Here is an 11,718-nt window from a genome sequence, read left to right as displayed (position 1 = left end):
AAAGTTTGTTGTCATTTGGAAGTGTGTAGGCCTTCTTGCATTATTATGCTGCTACATTATGATTATATATTCAGTGGCATAAAATGGTCTTTAAAATGACAATAATATCGCTTATCGCAATTATTTCTGGGGCAATATATCGCACAACAAAAAGTTATCGTGACAGGCCTACCTGTAAATACAATAAAACAAAATGATTCATCTCATGAGTTAGATGACCACATTTAACATATAATAATAATATTAAATTTAGTACATAACTCAAAAATAGTTAAACATTTCATTTTAATATCTTGTTAAATTCAATCCCCAAAGTTTAAAAAAAAAACCTGTATGAAAATATAATAGCATAGAAGTGAAAGTTTGTTTCTGCAATAACTAAGCCAAAATCATACGAAAATTATAATTGTAAATTGAGATCTCAAATGTTATTTGAGAAGAAATGATGACTGAAGACTATGGTAAAAGACAACCTAACACTCTTGCTTTTGGCATGACATAACCCAAACATTTCATTCATTATGATATCCTCAGGAGTGAGCACTGACAGTTAAAAAAAAAGATGTGATGATATGACGCATGACTGAACAGGGTTGATCTTAGCAGAACGCAGCAGACTTACAGTCAAGAACCATTTTCAGCCCATGCAGAAGAGTTAATTTGGCCACACTTATCCACACTAAAATAAAATATGTGGAAGGGCAATAGAGCAGCCGACTCCACCTCACCTGAGTTAAGGATTTGTACAATATGAGCTCATTGTCATAAGGGCATAAATGAACATTATCTATACTCTGACTTAGGGCTGCACGATTATGACAAAATTCATAATTGTCGATTATTCCCTTGAAATTGTAATTGCGATTATTAATTACGATTATCACAATTTACATTGAATGATGTTTATACCATTGTTTGATGCAACTGCACGCCGTATTTTTTATATGAAAATAAACAAGCTGAAAACACTAACTGAAAAACCTTTAGTGCTTTTCTATACTATTAAGCCTTCAAATGTCAAATATACATCGGAATGGTTTCTTCTTTAAATTATAAAAAAAGTTAAAATATGAATGGTATTATAATGTTATACTAAAACAATGGAAAAACCCTTAAGATAACATGTAGAAAGAAAAAAAACATATCTTAATTGTGCAGAATAACATAAGTGGACTTTGAACGATTAATTGCCGCTTTGAACGATTACGTAATTGTGGCATCCATAATTGTAATCGCGATTAGAAATTCGATTAATTGTGCAGCCCTACGACGGCTGAGGAGTATAAATAAACAGCAAGCAGCCCTGGGTCCACAACACATGCTGGGAATAGTGACAGTAAGCTGGGTACGAGCACTAAGAACAGATTAGGCAAAGCCTTTATTAGCCAGGGATTCCAGGTTCAGAGTCTGTTTATTTAGGGACTCCTCCTACTGCAAACAAGATCCTGACCCTAAAGTTCAAAAGAGAGGATGGAGGGTTAAGGCCGATGTGGAGAAACATCAACACATTCAAGCTACAAAATTCTGTGGGACGCTTTAAACCTTCATTAAACACAAACACACTTTTTCACGGCTGTTAAGAGTCTAAAACACAGACAAAGACGCGTGTGTGGCGAGAAGGGTTAGACGCACAGATCTTCAACCTAAGTTTAAACATTTGCATACGGCACAGTTCTGAACCAAACGCTTTGCATTTCAGTGTTACCAAGGACAGGCTCTGCCTTCAGGATGACATTTCGTGCCACACAGATTCTGGGCTTTTCCAGCCCTGCATACAACTAGACACTAAGCAGGCTACAAGTGTTCACTCAAAACCTGGATATTTGAAAGGCAAATTGGTTTCTGTGCTGACCTACTAATGTGATATTAGCGTCTACATTTTTTCTTGCTTCTCAACCCAACAAAATAATCTTTTCAAACTCAAAGCAATAATGGAGAATAGAAATTCAGCTTCTGTGACACTATTCTTGTGTAACATCTGGTGATCAATTACTCAAATGTCAGCAAATGGCTACAGAAAGTTCTGATTTTACATTTCTGATGAAATGTAATTTGGCTAAGTTTACCTGGCTACAAGGCGAAAGCAGTCCATTAAAGTTAGTGTGATGTATATCTTTTAAAACCACACTGTAGGCCTGTTGCCACAAAGGATAACGTTTTAGGGGGCATATTTTAAAAAAAATAATAATAATAATTTATGCATTTAGCAGATGCTTTGATCCAAAGCAACTTACAGTGCATTGTCAAAGATGTTCTTACTGGAAACTATCATAGCATCAGTGTTCAAAATCAACAATTGCATTAATTCTAATATTTTTTTCTCTACAACTAAATATCTTCCTCATAATATTTTTGAGGATTTATTTTCAGTGTTAAAGCTGTGAATTATAAAATCAGCAACCTGGAATGCTTTTCACCTCTTTCGGCATTCAATTTGACCCATATATTAAAGTTAAAAGCAGCTCACGGGTATAAAAAAAGCTTAGTTTACCACGGCAGCCGTCACGTGACAGCCTCCTCGTGTGAAGACTGAAGAGTGTAAAGACCATCGACTCTATAGAGGATCTACAATAATGTACAGTATTTGAAAAATAATGTGTTTTTTGAACATTAAAGCATGTCAACATATTCTGTTACACCAAATACACAAAATAATGATCTTTAAAAAAGCATCATATGACCCCTTTAAACTGGTCAAAATCAACAATTGCATTAATTCTAATATTTTTTTCTCTACAACTAAATATCTTCCTCATAATATTTTTGAGGATTTATTTTCAGTGTTAAAGCTGTGAATTATAAAATCAGCAACCTGGAATGCTTTTCACCTCTTTCGGCATTCAATTTGACCCATATATTAAAGTTAAAAGCAGCTCACGGGTATAAAAAAAGCTTAGTTTACCACGGCAGCCGTCACGTGACAGCCTCCTCGTGTGAAGACTGAAGAGTGTAAAGATCATCGACTCTACCATGCGACTCCACCGGGCAGGGACACCGGCAAAGGATAAGTATCGCTTTTTTATTTCTCCTCTTTCCTATTACTTGTTTTGCTTCTGTTTAAGTTTTTATAACCATTTCTTACTATGTGTCAGGAAGTTGTTGTTTTTTAGCATGTCAGTTTGGCAGTGTTATATTTTAGGATTACTGATAAACTACTGTCGTTTGATTTGTATTTGTTATTTATTTAAATTTTAGTTAAATTATGTCTGAATTTTATGTCTGAATTTATGTCTGTTTAGGCCTTTTATTAAGTTTTAGTTTTTTTAATACTTAAATGGAAATGAAATATATTGAATTTATAAATATGTATGTAATGTGTGTGTATATATATATATATATATATATATATGTGTGTGCGTGGTTGTACATATACACATGTAGTTTTTTTTTTGGTGTTTGGCTTAGTGTTATGTTAGAATCATTATTATACTCTTATACCTTTTGTTCTTTAATATTTTCAATTGTTTTTAGCTTTATTTTTTGTTTTTCATTTAAATGTTAAGTGTTGAAATTGTGTTGTATGCATTTGTCATTTTTATTTAATTTCTTTATTTTTTTAAATTCTTTTATTAAGTTTTAGTTTTTTTAATACTTAAATGGAAATGAAATATATTGAATTTATAAATATGTATGTAATGTGTGTGTATATATATATATGTGTGTGTGTGTGTGTGTGTGCGTGGTTGTACATATACACATGTAGTTTTTTTTTTGGTGTTTGGCTTAGTGTTATGTTAGAATCATTATTATACTCTTATACCTTTTGTTCTTTAGTATTTTCAATTGTTTTTAGCTTTATTTTTTGTTTTTCATTTAAATGTTAAGTGTTGAAATTGTGTTGTACGCATTTGTCATTTTTATTTAATTTCTTTATTTTTTAAAATGTTTATAAGCAGTATTTATAAAGTTTTAGCTTTTAGTTTTGGATCGGTTTTTAGTTGTTTTAATACTAGTTGATTGCTTCTGTTGTCCTCATTCGTAAGTCGCTTTGGATAAAAGCGTCTGCTAAATGACTAAATAAATATATGGCTACCAATAGTTTACCTACTGTATATGCATAGTAGTTACTAAATATAGTGCAAAAACCCCTACATTGTGTATAAACACTTGTCTAATTAAACGTTGTATAATCAATTAATTAGCATGAATATAATCACATCACTGCTATTTAAAAATATTCATAAAATGGAAAGCTTCAACTGCAAAATGAGGTGCAAAAAGTTGCTCAACTAGGGGCCTCAGCAAACAAGCAGCTTTGTCATAATTACAGCAGAAATTTAAAATGTTGAGAGAGTATGATATTACTATTATTACTCCACCAGGGGGAGTCAAATTCTTTGTTAGGGCCTATTAGATTTATACAAAAGAGCAATATTTTATCTTCAATAATTAAAACGAACATAACCCTCATTCCTGAATAAAAGACATGGAAAGGTTGAACTCACAGAAAAGTGATGGGATATAATTTATTATCTTTAAAATAGAGATGTCAGTTCCATTTACCAAGTCTACCACTTTGAACAGACATTACCTAGCACTTAGTCTGCATATTTTACATTAGGAATGTACAAAACACTATGTTATTGCCAGCCAAAGCATTCAGCCGAGTTACCTTTTACAAACCTAGCGATCATTATTATTTTTAAGACAAAGGAAGACCATGTTTATTCACACAAACAAACAGTTTTCAAGGATGGAAGCTGGTTTTTCCAGATGGTTGGCAATCCTGACATAGTACATAATGTTTTTCACAAGTATTTAGCCAATGTCTAGACATAATGCAGCCTGATTCATGAGGAACCCAGATAATTCCACCTCTTGATCTGGTGTTCATCAGCATCAACATAAAGCAGATACCCAACCCAAGTCTGACAAACGCGGAGTGATTTAATTCAAACAGAGCCTGCATACTAACATCATCTTGGTTCAGCTCATTAAATGAATGTAGTAGCACCAGTGATTAAATGGAGGACTTCATCCAAACAACATTTCTATCATGTCAACTTCCTGAATTTGAGGCAACGTAATTATGGCTCTAACTGGTAAAACAAACAACTGATATTTAGGTAAAGAGCACTTGTAAAGATGTACCTGTGTAAACAGCATATATGTTGAAAAATAAATGTCTAATTGTTAAAGAAATCTGTTTTAGAATGGGAAGGCAAGGAGGAATACAAAGCGCACGCGCGCGCGCACACACACACCTCACCACAGTGAACAAGTCTTCATCTTAATGCTCAGCATAGGCACAAAGTGGCTATTTCGGTGGCAAACACATGAAGAGACCAGAACAACATACATATTGAAAACAGATCCAGGGTGAAAACAAAAGGCATGAATGAAGGTTATACTACATATTAAGGACAGAAAACAAGATATGATATGTAACAGACCTGATGGTGTAGGGAAGTCCAATTTTACCACAAAATTTCTGAGTTAAATGGTATGGCTATATTAGTTTGAATATATTAAATATCAATTAAAATGTGGGGCTTATGGAAAGGAAGCACATTTCCGATAAACATCTTCACACCAGATGGCAAAAATAAACACAAGGAGGATTATGGTGTTAGTTGCAAACGTTTAAATGGTCAATTATGCATCAGCATCAGTTTAAGTATGCATGGTAATGACAGTACAAGCATGTATGCTTCACAAATGTTCGCACTTAAGCCAAAAAAACTCATTTGCACATTTTTTCCCCACATGTACTACCGTTCACTCACACTCCTTTCAAATTCGAGCCATTAAGCTCCTTCCAGCGCGAATTTGCTCGTATCTGAGACAAAAGGCTCTCTCCATTGTAGCGGTAGCTCTGATCTCCCAATCTCATCCACCACATCAGTACCAAATGACTTCACCCACATTTAACTCAGTTTTGTATTAAATCTCCCTGTTTTTCTGCCACCAGCACAAAACTGGATCCACTGGGAAAACAAATAGCATCTTTGGCTGCAGGTCTGAGAAAACCTGAAGAGCAAAAATGTATTTGTTTCTTCCCCCCTAAAAAACTCAGCACCGTTCGGTCTCAAGTCTGTTTGCATAGGCTTTACGTTTTTTTTAAAGCAGCTTTTTCAGGTATGATATGTCAGAAGATATTAAAGTGGTTGAACTGACATATTAGCATGAACTTGACAACTTAAATTAAAACATCAAATCGTAGCTCTTCATATCTGTCTAGATGGCCTAACAGAACGCCTGTTCTTTAACTTTGATATCTTCATTATGTATGGAGGCCCCTGAGGCTCATGTGAACTTTTTTACTTGATCTAACGCTACTGAGAAGGGCAGAACGGGAACAGCCTGACTCCATAACCAGCCATGACTGATCAAATACAAAAGTAGTCTAAAGTGCAAACTGAAGATCATGTTGCAGATGCCCCCTTGATTGCAGAAAAGTCTTGTTAATTTTACACTTGACAAGACTCCATCTTAGCGCATGCATTTTATAACATGCAGCTTGAAGGACCTACAAAAAAAAAAAAATGAATGTCCAGTGTGCATTTCATTTTTTCTCTCTCCATAGACCGTAATGTCCCTCGCTCACTACATGATGAAGCCTGGCTGGGGTGCCATGCGTGGAGGGGGTCTCTGGGGCACAGGTGGGGCATATTGCTGCATGTACATGTTGGGGTATCCCTGGTTAAGAATGGGTGGCATGTTTCCTACTCTAGGGGGAATAGGGGGGTATGGAGAAGTGGGTGTGAATGGAGAGGCCGCAGCGAACGGAGAGGTAGGAGGGTAGGAGAAGGCTGCGGTGGGCTGAGCAGGAGGAGTTTGGGTGACTTTAACAGGGGGAAGAGGAGGAGCCCGCCGGGGCATCGGCATGGGGGAACCATTGACCTCTCTATGGAGAGCGGCTGGCCTGGAGGGAAGGTCCTGAGAGCGAGAGGGCTGAGGTGCAGCTGGGGCCATGTGGTGTCCCTTCAGCACCATTTCCTGGAGTTTCTCTATCTTGACTCTCCGCATGTGCGCCAGCTTCCTCTTACTCTGATACTCATCGATGAATGTGTCCAGGGGGGTTGCGCCATCGAGGAGCGAATCGGCCATGTTCTGATTTGAAAAAGAGAGAAATAATAGCATGATCATTGACTAATGAGTCCATCAGATGATGAACAATCCCCAGCAGATATCTAGTGCAACTTTAAAGGTGCCATAGAATGCATTGATACAATATTTTAAATTGTTCTCTGATATCTACATAGAAGGTATTTGGCTTAATGCGGACATCAGGGAGTATTGAAACTGCATTCGAATGCACGATCGCGTTTTACTTTCACTTTCGAGATTTGCGATCGCACGTGATCTGTGTAAACTACAGCGGCAGTACTTACCACACATTTTACAAGATCAGATGCTTTTCAATGGTACTCGGGATCTGTAAATCATTCGCCATCATCCTCAGTCATCTCTCCTAACTCTGTTTATGTGGTAAGTGAAATCTTATGTACTGTAATGTAACAGGCTACCGCTAGCAAGCAGCTAACATGTCCCTTTAGTGGCTCGCGTTATTTTATTAGAACGCGCGTTATTTGTTTTCCGTGCCTTTCTGATTACAGACACCAACCCATCCCTGCACTTCACACCCCCTGCACAGTCTGTAACATAACATTTATTTCCATGATCTGCCATTTTCGCTATTATCCTCGCTTGTTTGTTCACAATACCTGCAGAACTTCTGATGATTCGGCTGTGCAGGTTCGGCTGGCAGCTGGCATAGAACATGGGCGGGTAGGCATGGGACGATAACCGGTTTCAAAGTATAACGCGGTTTGGAAAAGTCACGGTTTCAAAACCACACAAATTTTCCGTTATACCGTTCCTGCGGTATGCACAGTTTTTTTTACGCGTCATCAAAGACAGAAAGTGCATGACTCCCTCAGTTGTGTGCAGCGAAGAGCGTAACGAGTCACACGACCCCTCCTCCTCCGGTTTGTGCAGTCAGTGCATTTTTCGGGTAACGTAGACTAACCATGTTCCGTACACAATGATGTTCTGTACAGATGACGTTTTAGCTCCGATCGCTAAATAAATACTTCCAGGTCATACATAAACTACATATCTGTGTCATCTTCATTTCTCCCTCTTTCACCCCTGATCAAGACCCATCCGCCGTTTGTTTCAGTGTTGAAATAAATACTATTTGGCTTGCTACCGAGGCAGATAACATGGCTAATTAACTAGCTAACGTCAACTAGTTTGCTCCCTCACGTTACTTCACAGAGCGCGGAATACCAGACTAAAGTACTAAGTTTCTGCGATTTAGTACAATAATTAAATTTAGCTGGTAACGCCACAACAGATGTCTGTGCATACAGACTTATGAAAAATGAATTTGCCAAGTCTGACACCTCATATAATATTTTTGAAAAAAAGAGAAAAAAACCCAGCACAAATAAATTAATGTTGACCTTTTATTTGTATTTAGTCTTCATTCAAACAAGAAATGTGAAATTCTTTTAATCCTGCATTTTTTTTATCCAAAATACAGCAAAAACAGTAACATTTTCAAATATATTTACTATTTAAAATAACAGTTTTCTATTTGAAAATATTTTAAAATGTAATTTATTCCTGTGATTTCAAAGCTATATTTTTTTGCATCATTACTCCAATCACATGATCCTTCAGAAATCATTCTAATATTCTGATTTGCTGCTCAAAAATTATTTATTATGTTGAAAACAGCGGAGTAGAATATTTTCAGGTTTCTTTGATGAATAGAAAGTTCAGAAGAACAGAATTGATCTGAAATAGAAATCTTTTGTAACATTATAAATGTCTTTATCATCACTTCTGATCAATTTAAATCATCCTTGCTAAATAAAAGTATTAATTTCTATAATTTCATACTGACTCCAAACATTGTGTATAACGTTACAAAAGGTTTTTATTTCAGATAAATGCTGATCTTTAGGTCTTTCTATTCATCAAAGAATCCTGAAAAAAAAAATTCTGTTTTAAATATTGATAATCAGCAAATGATGTAATGATGCTGAAAATTCAGCTTTAATCACAGGAATAAATTACATTTTAAAATATATTCAAATAGAAAGCAGTTATTTTAAAATTCTTAAAAAAAACAAAAAACATTAAAAATCTTACCGTTCAAAAACGTTTGACTGGTATTGTAGGCTGACAGCCAGTATAAAGAGTATGAAAAGTGCAAACTGCTTGTCTGCCAGCAGGGGGCGGTTAAGAGCGAAGTTTTGATTTTAAAACGTGCAGTGCTCATGTTTATTCAATGAAGTCAAACGCCACAAATAAATCAATGTATGGGAAACACTGGTAATGTAGGCTATATCGAAATTTCGGAAATGTGTTTAAAAACCATATCACCGTTTCTGAAAAAAAAAAAAAATATCGCGATACATATTGATATTGAATTATTGTCCAGCCCTAACACATCCTCGTACCTCACCGCTCCAAACTTAATGCAGGAAAGGTGAACATTCCTGCATCATAACTTGGACTGAAAGAGGAATGTGTAGAAAGTGAGCATGTCTCCAAAAACCTTGTTGAGCTGCAGGTTTAATGACTGCATTTTTTATTGATTTATTTTTTTTACAGAAATTGTTTTGACTTATGTTTTTGATTATTGAGCTGCAGCTTTAGGCTCACTTAAGTGACTGCATATTTTTCATTTAATCTGTTTCTTTTTTTTACAGAAAAGAAAAGATGTTCTGATTATTGTTGAGCTGCAGGTTTAGGCTCACTTAAGTGACTGCACTTCATTTAATTAAGAAGAATTCAATTATTTATTTTAAATTATTTAGCCTGACATGTTTACTGTTCCAAAATGTTCTATGTTTCTTAAAAATAAAATGTATCGTGTTCAGTGGAAAATAAAGTTGTTGTTTTTTACCCAGACATTTAAACATAACATATTTTAGAGCTGTAATAGCAATACCGTGATATTTTTATCTAAGGTTATCATACCGTCAGAATCTCATACCGGCCCATGCCTATGGGCGGGTATATGCAAATGTTGGGGTCGTAACTATTAGTGATCCCGACTGTAACGTCACAGTCGGTGTTATGTTCTGATGTTCTGATTTTTCAGTGGTCTTTTGCATGCACGAGATTTACATAAGGAGGAAACAATGGTGTTTGAGGCTCACTGTATGACTGTATGTTGTTCAGAACTGTTATTATTCAACTATGCCAAGGTAAATACAGTTTTCCATTCTATGGCACCTTTAAAGTGTTTAAGCTTCGTGGTAATGGATGTACCTCAGTTTCTTCCTCGATTTTGGCTCCTTCTGCTTGTAGGAGTGCGAGGAGTGTGTCCAAGGGAGTGTTTCCAGATCTGTCATCTGTGAGGGGACAAAGAAAAGCAGAATGTGTTATAATTAAGATGTTTGAAAAATTGTGACAATAAAATACTGCCTTCCTAGCTCAAGCAGTAAAGCATGGTGTTGGCAAAGCCAAGGTCATGGGTTCAATTCCCAAAGAATTCAACACAAGTCGCTTTGGATAAAAGTGTCTGCCAAATGCATTACTGTACATGTAAACAATATATAATCTGTTACTGAAATAATAATTTCAGACTTATTTTAGTCTGAAAAGGTATTAAACATGTTATGTATTAAAGAAAACGGCACCTTTTGACTTTAGCCATTGCGCAACATCAAAGGCAGCAATATAAATCTGCCAACTTGGTGTGCTTGCCTCAAGTAAATTTGCTAAGGCAACAACAGGGTGTGTTTCACCTTTCAGGAGCCATGGATTTCACAGTACAACTGGACACGCCTGTCAAAAATTCTCAGAGGTCAACAGACATTTGCATCAGAGATGTATTTAATGTACTGATATGCTTAAATTACACAACTTTTTACATAACAGCAATTCATTATCAAGAGAGAAATGTGTAATGTTCTACACTTAACAGACATAGCTCAAAACAATGAGGAAAATGAATTTGAGACCAAAGAGAGATTTGAGATCACAAACCAATATTGTATAGTATACATATAATGGAATACATAAATAAATATATACAAGTAAATAATAGCTTAAAGCTGTCGGACATCTCAAACTGCATTTTGACAGCTTGTAATTCATTACCAAAGGGCCACTTTCCCTCATATGCCATTCCATATCAGTCAAGCTCTCTTCGCTGATTTACATCTATTTACATTTATTTTCCTGACAGAGGCAACTTACAAAAGTGTTATTATGTTTTGTTGTTGTTGTTGTTGGATATATATGTGTATGCATGTATACGCACACACTTCAGTTAAAAACTTTGGGGTCTTTGTTTTTTGAAAATATATTTTTGAAAGTCTCTTATGCTTGTAACCTTCTTTAAAATAAAAAAATATATATTTGTAAAGATTTTTCATGAAAACAAGATGCCAATAACGAACCTTTATTTTTAAGAGGTAATGTTTCATTTATTTGATAAAAAAATACAGTAAAAGCAGTAAAATTGTGAAATAAATATTACTGAAAACAACCGTTTTCTATGTGAATATATTAAAAATTATAATAGTAATTTATTCCTGTTATGCAAAGCTGAATTTTCAGCAGCCTTTTACTCCACTTCAGTACTCCACTTCACTTCAGTGTCACATGATCCTTCAGAAATCATTTTAATATGCGGATTTGGTGCTCAAAAAATATTTTTAATTATTTCCAATGTTTCCAACCGTTGTGATGCTTAATACTTTTGTAGAAATTGTTATTTCCAGGTTCAAGTTCAAAACAATAGCAATT

At 35.3% G+C, this 11,718-nt stretch overlaps 2 protein-coding genes across 2 annotated transcripts in view; both read right to left on the bottom strand.

Annotated features, from left to right (window-relative positions):
• Positions 1 to 2,272, bottom strand: part of ppp3cca (protein phosphatase 3, catalytic subunit, gamma isozyme, a) — a 49,552-nt gene extending 47,280 nt beyond the window's left edge. Inside the window, exon 1 of the mRNA XM_016285305.1 lies at positions 2,235 to 2,272. Coding sequence (XP_016140791.1) covers positions 2,235 to 2,272 — 38 coding nt within the window. The remainder of the gene's footprint in view (positions 1 to 2,234) is intronic.
• A 2,177-nt stretch (positions 2,273 to 4,449) lies between these two features.
• vps37ba (VPS37B subunit of ESCRT-I a) overlaps positions 4,450 to 11,718 on the bottom strand; it is a 29,275-nt gene continuing 22,006 nt past the window's right edge. Inside the window, exon 4 of the mRNA XM_016285240.1 lies at positions 4,450 to 7,053. Coding sequence (XP_016140726.1) covers positions 6,547 to 7,053 — 507 coding nt within the window. The 3' untranslated portion in view covers positions 4,450 to 6,546. The remainder of the gene's footprint in view (positions 7,054 to 11,718) is intronic.

This window comes from Sinocyclocheilus grahami, unplaced genomic scaffold, assembly GCF_001515645.1.
Source record: "Sinocyclocheilus grahami isolate Dianchi unplaced genomic scaffold, SAMN03320097.WGS_v1.1 scaffold195.1, whole genome shotgun sequence".
NCBI lineage: Eukaryota > Metazoa > Chordata > Actinopteri > Cypriniformes > Cyprinidae > Sinocyclocheilus > Sinocyclocheilus grahami.
The sequence above is the reverse complement of the archived record's forward strand: the minus strand, read 5'-3'. Positions and strand labels throughout refer to the sequence as shown.